The sequence below is a fragment of the Salvelinus alpinus genome, chromosome 6 (genome assembly GCF_045679555.1).
Source record: "Salvelinus alpinus chromosome 6, SLU_Salpinus.1, whole genome shotgun sequence".
Taxonomy (NCBI): Eukaryota; Metazoa; Chordata; class Actinopteri; order Salmoniformes; family Salmonidae; genus Salvelinus; species Salvelinus alpinus.
In genome coordinates this window covers 75,020,860-75,039,988 of record NC_092091.1, presented here as the reverse complement: position 1 = coordinate 75,039,988, position 19,129 = coordinate 75,020,860, and the positions used below count along the sequence as shown (strand labels likewise).

General features: G+C 40.4%; 1 protein-coding gene and 1 long non-coding RNA gene across 2 annotated transcripts in view; both read right to left on the bottom strand.

Annotated features, from left to right (window-relative positions):
- The window catches only part of LOC139579371 (uncharacterized), a 331,703-nt gene that overhangs the window by 10,952 nt on the left and 301,622 nt on the right, over positions 1-19,129 (bottom strand). The window lies entirely within an intron of this gene.
- Positions 12,124-14,844, bottom strand: LOC139577885 (NAD(P)(+)--arginine ADP-ribosyltransferase 2-like). Its single transcript, XM_071405017.1, has 2 exons — positions 14,825-14,844; positions 12,124-12,919 (listed from the first exon to the last, which is right to left on the bottom strand). The coding sequence occupies exon 2, from the start codon at positions 12,904-12,906 to the stop codon at positions 12,124-12,126; it is 783 nt and encodes a 260-aa protein (XP_071261118.1). The 5' UTR covers positions 12,907-12,919; positions 14,825-14,844.

Below are 19,129 nucleotides of genomic sequence, written 5' to 3'. Positions count from 1 at the left end.
TTCAGAAGGCAAATCCAGGTCCACCCTCGCGCCTTCCTAAAAACAGGAAATGGGTGACACGTCATTCCAAGAAGACGTATTCCACCTCAGACCAAGATAAACACTTCCTTTCTTCTCTCACGTCCTCTTGACATCTAGGGGAAGGTGTATGACGTGCATGTATACTCATACGTGTCATGCCCATTTATAGGCAGGCCCTTGAACAGAGCATAATTTTCAGACTTTCCACTTCCTGGTCAGAAATTGTGCTGCCAAATGAGTTCTGTTTTACTCACAGACAAAATTCAAACGGTTTTAGAAACTAGAAAGTGTTTTCTATCCAATAGTAATAATAATATGCATATTGTACGAGCAAGAATAGAGTACGAGGCCGTTTAAATTGGGCACGTTTTTCCCCCAAAGTGTAAATAGTGCCCTCTATCCTCATCAGGTTAACACTGTTTTGGTTACTGCGTGGTTCCATATGTGTTATTTCATACTTATGATGTCTTCTATCACGTTAAAGGTAAGACCCAGATGCAGACAGTGTCGAAGTAACAGGTGCAGGCAAAAGACAGGTCAAGTGAAGGCAGAGTTCAGTAATCCAGATAGGTGGGGCAAAGGTACAGGACCGCAGGCAGGCTTAGGGTGTCACGGTCGTTGTAATGAATAGACCAAGGTGCAGCGTGAGTAGATTTCCACATAATTGTAATAAACCGAAACTCAGTAAAACAAAACAAACAAGCACAAACGAAACGTGAAGCTACTATTGTGCACTCAGGCAACTATCCGTAGACAAGATCCCACAAATAACCATGGGAAATGGCTACCTCAATATGATCCCCAATCAGAGACAACGATAACCAGCTGCCTCTGATTGGGAACCATATCAGGCCACCATAGACATACAAATACACCTAGATGACCCAGTCAAGTCACTATCACGCCCCAACCAACACAGAGAATAAACAGCTTACTATGGCCAGGGCGTAACATAGGGTTGTCAGGCAGAGGTCAGCAATCCAGAGTAGTGAGACAAAGGTACAGGACGGCATTCAGGCTCAGGGTCAAGACAGGCAGAAATGGTCAAAACCGGGAAAACTAGAAAACAGGAACTTTAGCAAAGACAGGAGCAAGGGGAGAAATGCTGGTAGGTTGGGTGGGCATCTGTCCACAGTGGCGGCTCTGGCGCTGGTCGTGGTCCCCACCCCACCTTAATCCCCACTTCCGTGGCCTCCTCATAATTGTGACCCTCCAAATTAACCCCTATGGACAGAAGGGCAGCACCGGACTGAGAGGCAGCACCGGACTGAGGGGCAGCACCGGACTGAGGGGCAGCACCGGACTGAGGGGCAGTACAGTACTGAGGGGCAGCTCCGGACTGAGGGGGAATTCCGGCATCGCCGGCGTGACAGGTAGCTCTGGCAGCTCCTGACTGACGGGCGGCTCTGGCTGCTCCTGACTGGCGGGCGGCTCTGGCTGCTCCTGACTGGCGGGCGGCTCTGGCTGCTCCTGACTGGCGGGCGGCTCTGGCTGCTGCTGACTGGTGGGCGGCTCTGGCTGCTCCTGACTGGCGGGCGGCTCTGGCTGCACCTGACTGGCGGGCGGCTTTGAAGGCTGGCTGCTCCTCTGGCTGCTCCTGACTGGCGAGCGGCTTTGAAGGCTCCTGACTAACGGACGGCTTTGAAGGCTAAGGACAGACGGGCGGCTTTGAAGGCTCAGGACAGACGGGCAGCTCAGACGGCGCTGGGCAGACGGACAGCTTAGACGGCGTTGGGCAGACGGGCAGTGCAGGCGACGCTGGGCAGACGGACAGTGCAGACGACGCTGGGCAGATGGCAGACTCTGGCCGGCTGAGACCCACAGTAGGCCTGGTGCGTTGTGCCGGAACTGGTGGTACCGGGCTAAGGACACGCACCTCAAGGCTAGTGGGGGGAGCAGCAACAGGACGCACAGGGCTCTGGAGACGCACAGGAGGTTTGGTGCGTGGTGTAGGCACTGGTGGTACTGGGCTGGGGCGGGGAGGTGGCGCCGGATATACCGGACCGTGAAAGCGTACTGGCTCCCTTGAGCACCGAGCCTGCCCAACCTTACCTGGTTGAATGCTCCCTGTAGCCCGACCAGTGCAGGGAGGTGGAATAACCTGCACTGGGCTGTGTTGGCGAACCGGGGACACCATGCGTAAGGCTGGTGCCATGTATGCCGGCCCGAGGAGACGCACTGGAGACCAGACGCGTTGAGCCGGCTTCATGGCACCTGGCTCAATGCTCAATCTAGCCCGGCCAATACGTGGAGCTGGGATGTACCGCACAGGTCTAAGCACATGCACAGGAGACACTGTGCGCTTTACCGCATAACACGGTGTCTGTCCGTACTCTCGCTCTCCACGGTAAGCACGGGGAGTTGGCGCAGGTTTCCTACCTGACTTCGCCCCACTCCCTTTTATCCCCCCCCCCAAGAAATTTTTGGAGCTGACTCTCAGGCTTCCAGCCTCGCTTCCGTGCTGCCTCCTCATACCGCCGCCTCTCGGCTTTAGCTGCCTCCAGCTCTTCACGAGGGCGGCGATATTCTCCCGGTTGTGCCCAGGGTCCTCCGCTGTCCAGAATTTCCTCCCAACTCCATAAGTCCTGCGATCGCTGCTCCTGCTGCTGCTGTCTCTTACCACGCTGCTTGGTCCTTGGTTGGTGGGTGATTCTGTCACGCTCGTCTTCCTCCTCGTCTGAGGAGGAGCAAGGATCGGACCAAAGCGCAGCGTAGTTTGAATACATATTTTAATTATAGCAACGAAGACGAAAAACACTTGATAAAATACAAAACAATAAACGACGTGAACAAACGAACGAAAACAGTACCGTGTGGCGAACAAACACAGACACGGCAACAATCACCCATAAACAAACATTGAAAACAGCCTACCTTAATATGGTTCCCAATAAGAGACAATGATAAACACCTGCCTCTGATTGAGAACCATATTAGGCCAAAAGAACAAATCTAAACATAGAAACAAATAACATAGACTGCCCACCCCAACTCACGCCCTGACCATACCAAATAAAGACAAAACAAGGGAAATAAGGTCAGGAACGTGACACAACACAAACGTTGTGTCAGGGGGCAGGAAGTTGTAATGCAAAGACACATGTTCTATACAACCACGTGACTTAGAGGAAGCAGCCACTTCAGACTATGCTGCTGTAGTTTCAGTACACTACTAGTGGCATAGATTTAGACCTACTGATCTTTCATTTTGTTGTTCTTTGCGTTGTGCTTTGCATATTGAAGTGTAGGAAAATGTTTTTAAAAATAAAGGTGTTATTATCAGTATTGTCATTAGAACTATTATTATAGGGCTCTGGTCAAAAGTAATGCACTATATAGGGAATAAGGTGCCATTTCAGACACAGTCAGTCAGTCAGCCTCAACAAGAAAGGAACAAGCAGCCCTATGAAGTCAAGAGTCCAGCAATTCGTATCAATGGTGTAAAAGATTTACTCAAAATGGACATCATGGGACAAACATGAGTTATCTTGTGTCAAACACACACACACACACACACACACACACACACACACTGACCTGCAGCACAGCACACAGGACGGTAGAAGAAAATCATTAATTCACTCACATTCAAAGTTGTATTGATTTGGCTTGACTGAATCGTTATATGTGAGAGGTTATCCAATGGTTAGACCAGGCACAACATGGTGTATTGTATTTCAGTCATAACTAGTGAGGAAGGATTTAAGTAATTGTTTGAGAGATCCTGTATAAAACAAGTAGGCTGACCCACTCTCACACTCTATCTCTTTAGTATCATTACAGGAGTATAGACACTGCTACTACTACTCTCACAGTGCTTGAGACTGATATATCTTCACTCCAAACATGAACAGCAAAGAATCTAATTCTGGTGAGTAGCCTTTAGTGTACAGCGATAGGAACTCAAATGAATTACTTGGAATAGTATTGATGCTGTTTTTCCTATGTAATTTTTCCTTTATCCTCTAACGCCTACCAAACCCGGATCCGGGAGCCCCCCATCACAAAAGCTGACTAGCATAGCCTAGCCTAAAGTTACAGGGATATCATAAAATAAAATGTTCATGAAATCACAAGTCCAAGACACCAAATGAAAGATACAGATCTTGTGATTCAAGCCCTCATCTCTGATTTTTTAAATGTTTTACAGGGAAGACACAATATGTAAATCTATTAGCTAACCACGTTAGCAAAAGACACCACCTCATTACTCCACCATTTTCTTACTGCATCAGTAGCTATCACAAATTCGACCAAATAAAGATATAAATAGCAACTAAGCAAGAAACAACCTCATCAGATGACAGTCTGATAACATATTTATTGTATAGCAAAGGTTTTGTTAGAAAAATGTGCATATTTCAGGTATAAATCATAGTTTACAATTGCAGCCCCCATTACAACTCTCACTAAAATGACTAGAATAACTACAGAGACCATTGTGTATTAGATAATTAGTCATCATAAAACATTTCTTAAAAATACACAGCGTACAGCAGATGAAAGACACAGATCTTGTGAATATAGCAAATATTTCAGATTTTCTAAGTGTTTTACAGCGAAAACACAATATAACGTTATATTAGCTTAGCACAGTAGGAAACCAAACAACAGCATTGATTCCAGCCAAACATAGCGATAACGTATTCACCACCAAAATAAAATAAAAATCACTAACCTTCTCAGAATTCTTCAGATGACAGTCCTGTAACATCATATTACACAATTCAAATAGAGTTGGTTCGAAAATGTGCATATTTAGCCGCACAATTCGTGGTTACACAACTTGATTAGTGGGAAAACAATCAAGAAATCTGTCCCGCGCCATCTTTGAAAGGCACGTACTCTAATCAATAAATAATCGTAAACTTGACTAAAAAATACAGGTTGGACATCAAATGAAAGATGCATTAGTTATTAATGCAACCGCTGAGTTAGATTTTTAAAATGAACGTTACTAGACATACAGTGTTCGATACAGTGTTTGTTACAGCCAGACTAGTGCCGCAATAATGGTGGACAAATCCGTTTACATTTTTCCACATAAATACGGAATAACATCATAAATAGCGCTTACTTTTGGACGAGCTTCCATCAGAATCTTGGCCAAGTGGTCCTTTGTCCAAAAGAATCGTTGCTTCGTTGTAAACAGTCGCCTTCAACTTCGGAATTAGCCGCTAACAGTAGATATATGGCCACAGCATGCCCAAATCCCCAAAACTCAATTCGAAGGAAATTCCAAAAGTAGCAATATACTCGCATAAACTGATATAACTCGGTTTAAAATAACTTCGTTATGATGTTTCTAACACCTATATCGAATTAAATTAAAGACGGATATATTTAATGCAATCGCTGAATTACATTTTTAAAATGAACGTTACTGCGTAATACAGGGTGCGATAAAGCAAGGCTACACTTCAAGTAATGGCATCTTTTTACTTTTTCCAACAGAACAATCAATTATCAGCATAAATAGTTCTTTTTTTTTGATTAACTCCCATCAGAATCTTGGGAAAGGTGTCCTTTGTCCAAAAGAAACGTTGCTAGGTTGGAGAACGTCGTCTTCAACGTTGCAATTAGCAGTAAACATTAGCCATGTGGGCCAGAGATACCCAACTTCCTACAACGTCACGAAAATAAATACCCGAAAATCGCAATATACTGACATAAACTGATATAATTCGGATTAAAATAACAACATTACGATGTCTTTAATTAACACCTATATCGAATAAAAACAGAGCCGGATATATCTAGGAGCTAAAACAGGAGCTTCTAACATGACATGCCAAGACCCTCCCTGCGTCAGAGCGAAGAGTGGAAAGATGGGACACTTCGATTCCAAGCAATTTATAACCTTTGGGAACTGCGTAGAAACTCCATTTCAAGAGATGCAGTGCATCTCAACCAATAGAGGACAGGCAAATTAATACACAGGTCTCAGAACAGCCAGCAAAATTCTGCATTCTGACATACAGATAGGAAAATTGCTCTAAGTCCAGTTCTGTTTCACCCACAGATATAATTCAAACGGTTTTAGACACTAGAGAGTGTTTTCTATCCAATAGTAATAATAATATGCATATTGTACGAGCAAGAATTGAGTACGAGGCCTTTTTGAAATGGGCACCTTTTATCTGGCTACTCAATACTGCCCCTTGAGCCCAAACAGGTTAACATACTGGCAAGTTTGATGTATAACTACTAACGATAGGTAGATAGCTAACATACCGGTACATACTACTGTAATTATATGCTATGTGGTTCGTATGGACAGTGTAGCTAACAAATTGTCAGCCAACATAACGTGTAAGTTAACTTATTTGAAAGGTAATTACTTTATTACATTGAGGAGCAAGCTACCACGAGGATGGTCTCTATCAACTCTGCGGCTTGAGCATGCTTTTGGTGCACTGTCGATAGCGCGCTGGACTTCGGGCAAGAAGATCGAGGGTTCAAAACCTGCTCCCTGCTTGTTTCATTTGAAATCATGCGCAATTATCAGTTTATTATTTGGTTTATTATTTGGGACCCAAAAGCATAATCAGTGCTCTATTTCCCCCTTGGTCGTTAACCTCTTGACGCTAGGGGTCAGATATTTTTCCCAAGGTAAACGGACTATTTCTCAGGTTCAGATCGTAGAATATGCATATAATTTACAGATTAGGATAGAGACTCCAAAGTTTCCAAAACTGTCAAAATATTGTCTGTGAGTATAGCAAAACTGATTCTGCAGGCGAAAACCTGAGAAAATCTAACCCGGATGTGATTATTTATTTTTTTAAGAACTAATTTGTCTTTCAATTGCTGTCCAACCTGTATTTTTTTAGTCAAGTTTATGAATAGTTTTCGATAAGAATAGGGGCCTTTCTAAGATGGCGCCGGACAGATTGCTTGAGTATTTGGACACTATATTCATTGTATAAGCACGATTTGTGCCGCTAAATATGCACATTTTCGAACAAACTCTATATGCATTGTGTAATATGATGTTACAGGACTGTCATCTGAAGAATTCTGAGAAGGTTAGTGAAAAAATTTATATATTTTGGTGGTGAATACGTTATCGCTATGTTTGGCTGGAATCAATGCGGTTGTGTGGCTTGCCATTGTGGTAACCTAATATAACGCTATATTGTGTTTTCGCTGTAAAACACTTAGAAAATCTGAATTATTGTCTGGATTCACAAGATCTGTGTCTTTCAATTGCTGTACGCTGTGTATTTTTAAGAAATGTTTTATGATGAGTAATTAGTTAATACACGTTGCTCTCTGTAGTTATTCTAGTCGCTTTGGAGAGAGTTGTGATGGTGGCTGCAATGGTAAACTATGATTTATACCTGAAATATGCAAATTTTTCTAACAAAACATATGCTATACAATAAATATGTTATCAGACTGTCATCTGATAAAGTTGTTTCTTGGTTAGTGGCTATTTATATCTTTATTTGGTCGAATTAGTGATAGCTACTGATGCAGTAACAAAATGGTGGAGTAAGAAAAGTGGTGTCTTTTGCTAACGTGGTTAGCTAATAGATTTACATATTGTGTCTTCCCTGTAAAACATTTAAAAAATCAGAAATGATGGCTGTATTCACAAGAAGTGTATCTTTCATCTGGTGTCTTGGACTTGTGATTTAATGATATTTAGATGCTAGTATTTACTTGTGACGCTATGCTAGGCTATGCTAGTCAGCTTTTTTACTGATGGGGGTGCTCCCGGATCCGGGTTTGGTGGGAGGTAGAGGTTAAAAACAAACTGAGGATTGATTAGAAAAAACATTTGACATGTTTCTACGACCAATACGGATACTTTTTGGAATTTGTCGAACGGAACAAGGCTGTAGTTTTTTCAACATAATGCGCAACCCAAATGGTGTTTTTTGTGATAAAAGTAATATGTATCGAACAAAAAGAACATTTGTTGTGTAACTGGGAGTCTCGTGAGTGGAAACATCCAAAGATTACAAAGGTAAGCGATTCATTTTATTGCTTTTCTGACTTTCGTGACCAAGCTAACCAAGCTAATATAAGGCTAGCTGTTTTTAGCATTGAAAGCTACACTCACAAAAGCTTGGATTTCTTTCGTTGTAAAATATATTTTAAAAATCTGACACGATAGGTGGATTAACAACAAGCTAAACTGTGTTTTGGTATATTTCACTTGTGATTGCATGATTATAAATATTTGGAGTAATATTTTTTAATCTGATACGTTTGGAAATTTTCATCTTCCTTTCAGGACCGGAACGAGGCTGTAGTTTTCTCAACATAACGCGCAACCCAATTGGTGTTTTTTTGTGATAAAGTAATATTTATCAAACAAAAATAACATTTATTGTGTAACTGGGAGTCTCGTGAGTGCAAACATCCAAAGATTATCTAAGGTAAGTGATTAATTTTATTGCTTTTCTGACCATGCTAATTTGGGGCTAGCTGTTGTAGCATTGAAAGCTACAATCACAAAAGCTTGGATTTCTTTCGCTGTAAAATATATTTTCAAAATCTGACACGATAGGTATATTAACAACAAGCTAAGCTGTGTTTTGGTATATTTCACTTGTGATTGCATGATTATAAATATTTTTAGTAATATTTATGAATTTGGCGCCCTGCAATTCTAGCGGTTGTTTAGGAAAGTGATCCCGTAAAAAGGATCCGTAACGCAGAGAAGTTAACATAAATCTTCAATAATGGTTCAACCAGGGAATTCCTTTGTCTTTTGAAATGCAATGGAACGCAGGTCGCTCTCACGGCCACGCGCGTGACCAGCTCATGGCATTCTGCCAGACAGCTGGTTGAAACAGCGTTCATTCTCTCCCCCCTCACAACAGAAGCCTCAAACAAGGTTCTAAAGACTGTTGACATCTAGTGGAAGACTTAGGAAGTGCAATATGACCCCATAGACACTGTATATTAGAAAGGCAATGAGTCGAAAAACTCCTAACCTCAGATATCCCACTTCCTGGTTGGATTTTTCTCAGGTTTTCACCTGCAATATGAGTTCTCTTATACTCACCAACATCATTCAAACAGTTGTAGAAACTTCAGAGAGTTTTCTATCCAAATATACTAATAATATGCATATATTAGCTTCTGGGCCTGAGTAGCAGAAAGTTTACTCTGGGCATGCTTTTCATCTGAACGTGAAAATGCTGCCCCCTATCCCAAACAGGTTTTAATACATGTTAAACATGTTAATAAAAAATAATGAATTATGTTGGCTTACACGTATGGTACTTCCAAGGCATTGTCATGATTTCTTGAACCAGGTCGCAGGCCCTTCTTATGAACAATACTTTTTTTATGAACAAGTCTTACTGTATAAATGCATATATTCTTTCTACAGCTTATCAGCATACAACCAATATGTTCTCTCTATTGATGATGCTTGTAATGCATTATGGTTGAACCAAAAGATTACATGTAACACAAATGAAATGAAATTGGAAACAATTAAATATAATTGTGAAATTAAATTTAACAATAATGTATGTTGATGCTAATACAATGTACAATATCACATTGTTTCCATGTGATAACAAGAGCCTTATATATTCACCATGCTGTAAACTATTGTATTGTAACAGTTTTACTTAATTCATTCTAATCAACCTAATAATTATGACACACCCATCACTATTGTCATTGATCGCACTAATTGCAAAACGTTGGTAGTTTACCCAATAACTTACTGGGAGTTTATATGTAGAGTGTGCGACTATTTAATTTTTTTTATATACACTGCTCAAAAAAATAAAGGGAACACTTAAACAACACAATGTAACTCCAAGTCAATCACACTTCTGTGAAATCAAACTGTCCACTTAGGAAGCAACACTGATTGACAATAAATTTCACATGCTGTTGTGCAAATGGAATAGCCAAAGGTGGAAATTATAGGCAATTAGCAAGACACCCCCCAAAAAGGAGTGATTCTGTAGGTGGTGACCACAGACCACTTCTCAGTTCCTATGCTTCCTGGCTGATGTTTTGGTCACTTTTGAATGCTGGCGGTGCTCACACTCTAGTGGTAGCATGAGACGGAGTCTACAATCCACAAAGTGGCTCAGGAAGTGCAGCTCATCCAAGATGGCACATCAATGCGAGCTGTGGTAAAAAGGTTTGCTGTGTCTGTCAGCGTAGTGTCCAGAGCATGCAGGCGCTACCAGGAGACAGGCCAGTACATCAGGAGACGTGGAGGAGGCCGTAGGAGGGCAACAACCCAGCAGCAGGACCGCTACCTCCGCCTTTGTGCAAGGAGGAGCACTGCCAGAGCCCTGCAAAATGACCTCCAGCAGGCCACAAATGTGCATGTGTCTGCTCAAACGGTCAGAAACAGACTCCATGAGGGTGGTATGAGGGCCCGACGTCCACAGGTGGGGGTTGTGCTTACAGCCCAACACCGTGCAGGACGTTTGGCATTTACCAGATAACACCAAGATTTGCAAATTCGCCACTGGCGCCCTGTGCTCTTCACAGATGAAAGCAGGTTCACACTGAGCACATGAGCACATGTGACAGACGTGACAGAGTCCGGAGACGCCGTGGAGAACGTTCTGCTGCCTGCAACATCCTCCAGCATGACCGGTTTGGCGGTGGGTCAGTCATGGTGTGCGGTGGCATTTCTTTGTGGGGCCGCACAGCCCTCCATGTGCTCGCCAGAGGTAGCCTGACTGCCATTAGGTACTGAGATGAGATCCTCAGACCCCTTGTGAGACCATATGCTGACACATGCACATTTGTGGCCTGCTGGAAGTCATTTTGCAGGGCTCTGGCAGTGCACCTCCTTGCACAAAGGCGGAGGTAGCGGTCCTGCTGCTGGGTTGTTGCCCTCCTACGGCCTCCTCCACGTCTCCTGATGTACTGGCCTGTCTCCTGGTAGCGCCTCCTGGCTCTAGACACTACACTGACAGACACAGCAAACCTTTTTGCCACAGCTCGCATTGATGTGCCATCATGGATGAACTGCACTACCTGAGCCACTTGTGTGGGTTGTAGACTCTGTCTCATGCTACCACTAGAGTGAGAGCTCCGCCAGCATTCAAAAGTGACCAAAACATCAGCCAGGAAGCATAGGAACTGAGAAGTGGTCTGTGATCACCACCTACAGAATCACTCCTTTTTTGGGGGTGTCTTGCTAATTGTCTAATTTCCACCTTTTGTCTATTCCAATGGCACAACAGCATGTGAAATTTATTGTCAATCAGTGTTGCTTCCTAAGTGGACAGTTTGATTTCACAGAAGTGTGATTGACTTGGAGTTACATTGTGTTGTTTAAGTGTTCCCTTTATTTTTTTGAGCAGTGTAGTTTACTGTGTAAATAGGACATGAGATTAAATATTTCTCAATGATTTTCTTTATTGGTTTTAACAAAAGCTGCGGTGCTAACAAATCACTGGCAGAGGAATAATGAACAATCCAAGTAAACAATATTGTTATCACGTTCGTCGTAATGTGGAAGAGAGGAGGACCAAGGCGCAGCATGAAGTGAATACATTCTTCTATTTATTAAAGAATAAACGAAGAACACTTGACAAACTTACAAAGCAACAAATGAACGTGACGCTATATATAAACAGTGCAGACACAAGCACCTGACATATAGACAATAACCCACAACCCATAGACAATAACCCACAACCCACAATACAAAACAGGCTACCTAAATATGGTTCCCAATCAGAGACAACCAAAACACCTGTCTCTGATTGAGAACCATATCAGGCCAAACACATAGAAATAGACAAATCAGACATACAACATAGAATGCCCACTCAGATCACACCCTGACCAAACAAAACATAAAACATACAAAGCAAACTATGGTCAGGGCGTGACAATTGGAAACAATTTGTCACAAATAAACCACGACCATGTAATCTCCATTTAAAAAAAACAGTATCAGCAAATAAAGCAAATATAAAAAAAAAAAATTGTGGTGACAGCCCCAAATAGAAATATACAATCTTAACTGAGCAATGATTGTGGGTTAAACATGTTTTAACAAGATCATTACATTGTAGAGCTGGGACAGTTAGCTTGATTTTTTAAAATCATTAATCGTTCATTGTACATCAGTGGGGGCGGGGGAAATTATCAGTAATATACAGTAGTTATCAACATAATATAGAACATTATATAGCCTGTATCTGATGCTCTGATGAATGAAACAAAACTGCTTCTCAGATTAGTTGTTCCACCATTTCGCACCAGTTTGCAGTTCAGGTCGCTCTTAGGTGTTCTAGTGCTCACAACTGTGTAGACTACTTCACAATCATCTAATGGCCCCTTTGGTGGCTTTGTCTGGACATTGGTGACATTGAATACCTCATAAGGGGGGATTAAAATCTCACTCTCACGCTTTATGGCAGAGTATCTAGCCACATTTGCACCATAACATGTTCTGATCTTAAAGCAGGACACATTTCCAAAATTTAATAAATTGGTACGAAGAGAGCTTGAAGTGAAGGTGCCAAAACGAAACTTTTTGTTGACAACATTTCTATCGTAATACAATGTGGTTCTGCGGTAGGTGTCCAGACACAATGGTTCATTCAGTGTGTGAATGGCTTCTGTCAGATAAAAGTGCAGGGAGTGATACTGGAATGATTTCCCATACTTATCCTTGTCTTTTCTAACTTTTTTGTTGAAGTCCTGGTAGATGGCAGGAGCTTCATTTGTGTATGCATATATAGCCATGAACTGTTCTTTTTTTAGCCCAAGTCCGTTGTTCAAGTTCCATTTAGCCTCTGCTACTTTCCAGGATTCCATGAAGTCTGAATTGGTCTTTTTCTCATGCGGTAGGTAGACTGTATTTATCTCATTGTACATGTAGCTTGTGCAGCCATCGTATTTGTCGTCAATGGAATTTGGTGCCATATCCAGTGGGAAAGTGGTATCCTTCTGTAACAATGACATGTCTTAGTTATTGTACATACCCCTAAAAAGACTTAAGGGGTCCCGGCATACCATCTTGATAAAATGCCTACCCATGCCTTTGCTGTTGTCTGTAATCTATAGATGTAGCATCTTAATTACAGCAGGAAAATAACACTCCAGCAACAGGAGATGTGAATTAATAAGTGGATTATAATTAACAGCCATTTTTGGAGAGGTTGATACATTTTTTGTTAGGACAAATCAAGTCTGACATTTTTAAGTGGAAATGACAAACTTTTAAATACTTTTTACAACTCAAATACACTACACATTTGCATTTCTTGATGTTCAGGAAAATTCTCAGCAACAAAGAGTGATCAGATTAAGATCATACACCTGTAAGGATACACTTTTTGAATATCAGATAAACTGTGCAAATTGTAATAATATGGATTAACTCTACTGACATGTATACACACACAATAACATATGCACTATACTCACACGTACACATGGATTTTGTGTTGTAGACATGTGGTAGTAGAGTAGGGGCCAGAGGGCACACACTTACTGTGTTGTTAATGTATTGTAATGTTTTTAAAATTGTATAACTGTCTTAATTTAGCTGGACCCCAGGAAGAGTAGCTGCTGCCTTGGCAGGACTGAATGGGGTTCCATAAAAAAAAAAGTAAAATGTAAAGTTGTTTTTCCTAGTTTTGTTAACTCAACTTGATTTCTTGAGTTGATATAACTAGTTAAATATACACAGGAGCCTTAAAATGTTTAGTTGTTGACTAAACAGGTAATACAATTTATCTATGTAATCTAATGTATATTTAACAAATACTTCATCTCACCAGTCCAAAGTAAAGACCAAGGATCAAAATCAGCAAGATTACCACACCAGTGGCGGAGATGATTGCCCATATTTTCTTCTTCTTACTGCAATCCATATCTAAAGATGAGAACAAAACCAGTCAATGACAATAAACATTCCATCGTGCCTGAACATACAAATAAGTTACGTCCAGTAATTTAGTGGTAGAAAAATAGGTGGGTAAACTCCGATCAACGGTGGAGGTAAATAAAAAGTAATAAACTGTCTTGCAAAAAAAAAAATAAGTTGGTAAACTGCGTTTACTTGCATTTATCCTCCCCTACACCACTGGTTGCAGCTACATACGAAATGTGTCATTGCATGGAAAACATTCTCCCCATCAAAGTCGGAATAACTTCCAGCCATGTTGTTGACCTCAAATCTACAGCATGCTCAAAGTATATTCAAAGATGAATAATAAATAAGTTAGTTAAATATCTTAAACCTATCGAAAACAACCCAAGAAACACAACAACGTTACAACTAACACCAACTGCTGTTGATAAATCTTCCTTAACTTGTTTTTTAGTTGAACTCACCACATCCAATGTTAACCGGTAGGGTCTTCTATTGTTCTCTTCCAGGACTTGTTTGCAGACTTCTTGCCTTGCTCTACTTACAGTTTAGTGTGTAGAGACGACTTGACACCACAGACTTTATGCGAACTCTTATCTCTCATTTGGTAATCATTTCTTAATTTTTAATGTATTCACAAGGATGTTAGGATGAGCATGAAGAGTTGTACTGTTTTATAAGATAATGATTAACTTTTTTTGAGAGTCAGAATGAAACTACTGTACATGTACTGTAGTTTTTACCACACATGAGATTCCCACATAGTAGCCTGCACATTGAATGTATTCACTGATCATGTACTCTTCCTTGGCAAATAAAGGTGTGGTTCAGGTATGAATCTCTGTGAGACATTCCTTTTCAGTCATACCCAACACTAGGTGTATTAATTCATGAGAGCCATGATGTCCACAGTGAAGGCAAAATCAGCCAACAATTCTCTATCTTGCAGTTGAGGGAAATCCACATATTTTCCTTTCATTTGCAAAAACTTTGCAATCTCCGACTTCAGGTCCCACACCCATTTAAACTGTTATGGCTGCAAGGGGCGGTATTGAGTAGCCTGATAATATGTGTCCATTTCAAACGGCCTCGTACTCAATTCTTGCTCGTACAATATGCATATTATTATTATTATTGGATAGAAAACACTCTTTAGTTTCTAAAACCGTTTGAATTATTTCTCTGAGTGAAACAGAACTCATTCTGCAGCACTTTTCCTGAGCCGGAAGTTCAAAGGCTGAAATCGATGCTCTCTTCCTCCTTCTGCCTATACATGGGCATGACATGTAAGAGTCTACATACACTTCATACGCCTTCCTCTGGGTGTCAAGAAGGCTCTGAGAGAAGAAAAGAGGTGATTATCTCGATCTGGGATGGAATAAACCCTCTTGGAATGACGTATAGCCCACTTCCGGTACTCTGAAGGACGCGCTTTGGACTCTGGGATTGCCTTATGTTTTGCTGACGTTATAGGCGAATATTATTTCCGGCTTTGATTTTATTTGATACATGTCACCATATCATCGTAACGTATGTTTTTTCAATATAGTTTCATCAGATTACTGAAAAAAATATCGGGAGTTTTACCGTGTTACGTTCTCTTCCGTCTGTTTACATGGAGAGATCCGTGCAACCCGGCTAGCGCGCTTGCTAAATGAAGAGAGAAATTTGCCGTTCCAGATCAAAACAACGACTATTTTGGACAAAGGACACCTTGTTCAACATTCTGACGGAAGATCACCAAAAGAAACATTTTATGATGCTATTTCTAATATCTGTCGTGCATGTGAACTGGTCGTCGGCGCCCAAGTGTTTCTGGCTATTGTGGCTACGCTAATATAGCGCTACATTTTGTTTTCGCTGTAAAACATTTAATAAATCGGAAATATTGTCTGGAATCACAAGATGCCTGTCTTTCAATTGCTGTACACTATGTATTTTTCAGAAATGTTTTATGATGAGTAATTAGGTATTTGACGTTGGTGTCTGTAAATATTATGGCTGCTTTCGGTGCAATTTCTGAATGTAGCTGCAATGTAAACTATGATTTATACCTGAAATATGCAAATTTTTCGAAAAAAACATATGCTATACAATAAATATGTTATCAGACTGTCATCTGAGGAGGTTGTTTCTTGGTTAGTGGCTATTTATATCTTTATTTGGTCGAATTTGTGATAGCTACTGATGGAGTCAATAACTGACGGAGTAAGAATAGTGGTGTCTTTTGCTAACGTGGTTAGCTAATAGATTTACATATTGTGTCTTCCCTGTAAAACATTTAAAAAATCGGACATGTTGGCTTGATTCACAAGAGGTGTACCTTTCATATGCTGCATTGGACTTGTTAACCTGTCTAGCCCCAGCGTTCCGCTAGCGGAACTCCTCCCACATTCCACTGAAAAGGCAGAGCGCGAAATTCAAAAAATATTTTGGAGAAATATTTAACTTTCACACATTAACAAGTCCAATACAGCAAATGAAAGATACACATCTTGTGAATCCAGTCAACATGTCCGATTTTTTAAAAATGTTTTACAGCGAAAAGAGCACGTATATTTATGTTAGCTCACCACCAAATACAAAAAAGCACAGACATTTATCACAGCACAGGTAAGATGTGCGAAACCAACCAAACTAACCAAGAAACAACTTCATCAGATGACAGTCCTATAACATGTTACACAATAAATCTATGTTTTGTTCGAAAAATGTGCATATTTGAGGTATAAATCAGTTTTACATTGCAGCTACCATCACAGCTACCAACAAATAGCACCGAAGGAGCCAGAGTAATTATAGAGACCAACGTGAAATACCTAAATACTCATCATAAAACATTTCTGAAAAATACATGGGGTACAGCAAATTAAAAACAAACATCTTGTGAATCCAGCCAATATTTCCGATTTTTTTAAGTGTTTTACAGCGAAAACACAATATAGCATTATATTAGCTTACTACAATAGCCTACCACACAACCGCATTCATTCATCAAGTCACGTTAGCGATAGCAATAGGCACGTTAGCGATAGCGAATAAACCAGCAAAAGATATTAATTTTCACTAACCTTCATAAACCTTCATCAGATGACAGTCCTATAACATCATATTACACAATACATATGGTTTGTTCGAAAATGTGCATATTTAGAGCTGAAATCCGTGGTTACACATTCTGAAAACTTAGCATCTTTTCCCCAGAATGTTCGGATATCTTTCTGACACTCACCTATTTTGACCAAATAACTATTCATAATCTTTACTAAAAAATACATGTTGTATAGGAAATGATAGATACACCAGTTCTTAATGCAATCGCCGTGTTAGAATTCTAAAAAGAACTTCATTACGATATGCAGCTTACGTTATTGCGAGAGAGCCCCCAAAATCTGGGCGCTAACTAAAAGTAAACATGTTCGACAGACATAAGAAATACCATCATAAATGGGTCCTACTTTTTGATGATCTTCCATCAGAATGTTGTACAAGGGGTCCTTTGTCCAGAACAATCGTTGTTTGGTTTTAGAATGGCATTTTTCCTCTCGAATGAGCAAGCAAAACTAGCTAAGTGGCGCTAAGCTCTCCTTCGTCACCAAACGCAAAGAACGCAACACGCCTAAACTCCCGAAAAAATTTCAATAATCTAATAAAACTATATTGAAAAAACATACTTCACGATGATATTATTACATTTATCAAATAAAATCAAAGCCGGAGATATAACACGTCTATAACGAATGCTTTTCAGAAGCCAATACTGGTGACCTTTATGCGCTTCCTGAACAAAGGAATTCTGGGGTCATGTCATTCCAAGCTGTCTCTTTTCACCATAGAAAGAGCTAGAGACCCCATTTCACTTCTCACAGCCTATTGACATCTAGTGGAAGGCGTATGAAGTACATGTATACTAATAGAATTCAAGCAAACGATTAGGGAGGCCCTGGAACAGAGCCTGGATTTCAGATTTTTCACTTTCTGACAGGAAGTTTGCTGCAAAATGAGTTCTGTTTTACTCACAGATATAATTCAAACGGTTTTAGAAACTTGAGTGTTTTCTATCCAATAGTAGTAATAATATGCATATTGTACGAGCAAGAATAGAGTACGAGGCCGTTTAAATTGGGCACGATTTTCCCCCAAAGGGAAAATAGCGCCCTCTATCCTGAACAGGATAACCTATTCAATAAGAGAGAAAAAGAAAATGGAGAGCTACCCCTCTCACGCGCAGGAATTAATCAGAGGACACCTGACTACTTTTGAAATATCTCACTCATTTTTCAAAATAAAAGCCTGAAACTATATCTAAAGCCTGGTCACAGCCTGAGGAAGCCATTGGAAAAGGAATCTGGTTGATACCCCTTTAAATGGAAGAAAGACGGGCCAGGAAACACAGATAACAAATAAAAAAAATCACTTCCGGGTTAGATTTCCTCAGGTTTTCGCCTGCAGAATCAGTTTTGTTATACTCACAGACAATATTTTGACAGTTTTGGAAACTTTGGAGTGTTTTCTATCCTAATCTGTAAATTATATGCATATTCTACGATCTGGACCTGAGAAATAGTCCATTTACCTTGGGAACGTTATTTAAATAAATAAAAATATCTGACCCCTAGCGTCAAGAAGTTAAACACCAGCTATAAGAGCAGCTCACAGATCACTGCTCCTGTACATAGCCCATATGTAAACAGCCCATCCAACTACCTCATCCCATAATGTATTTATGTATTTATCTTGCTCCTTTCACCCCAGTATCTCTACTTGCACATTCATCTTCTGCACATTTACCATTCCAGTGTGTCATTTTTATATTGTAATTACTTCTGCCACCATGGCCTATTTATTTCCTTACGTCCCTAATCTTACCTCATTTGCACACACTGTATGTATATTTTAATAATTTTGTTATTGACTGTACGTTTGTTTATTCCATGTGTATCTCTGTGTTGTTGTTTGTGTCGCACTGCTCTGCTTTATTTTGGCCAGGTCGCAATTATAAATGACAACTTATTCTCAACTGGCCTACCTGGTTAAATAAAGGTAAAAAATAAATAATAATAATGTATTAAAAAACTCCCTGCTACCTGACCTGACAATGTTCCTTGATATCCCTTGATGTTTCTTACCACAGGACTTGTTAAAGATACTTTACTTTGCGTTAATGTTTTACATTCTTATCTCTACAGTAAAAAAAATAAGGTTTCAAAATATGTCTTAGTTTGCATTAGAGCTCCCTGACCTCTAGACAGACAGCTTTTGTGAAGATTT

What these genes read in the sequence shown, in the direction of transcription:
- LOC139577885 (XM_071405017.1), bottom strand. Translation starts at nt 12,906, where the DNA reads ATGGCACCAAATTCCATTGACGACAAATACGATGGCTGCACAAGCTAC.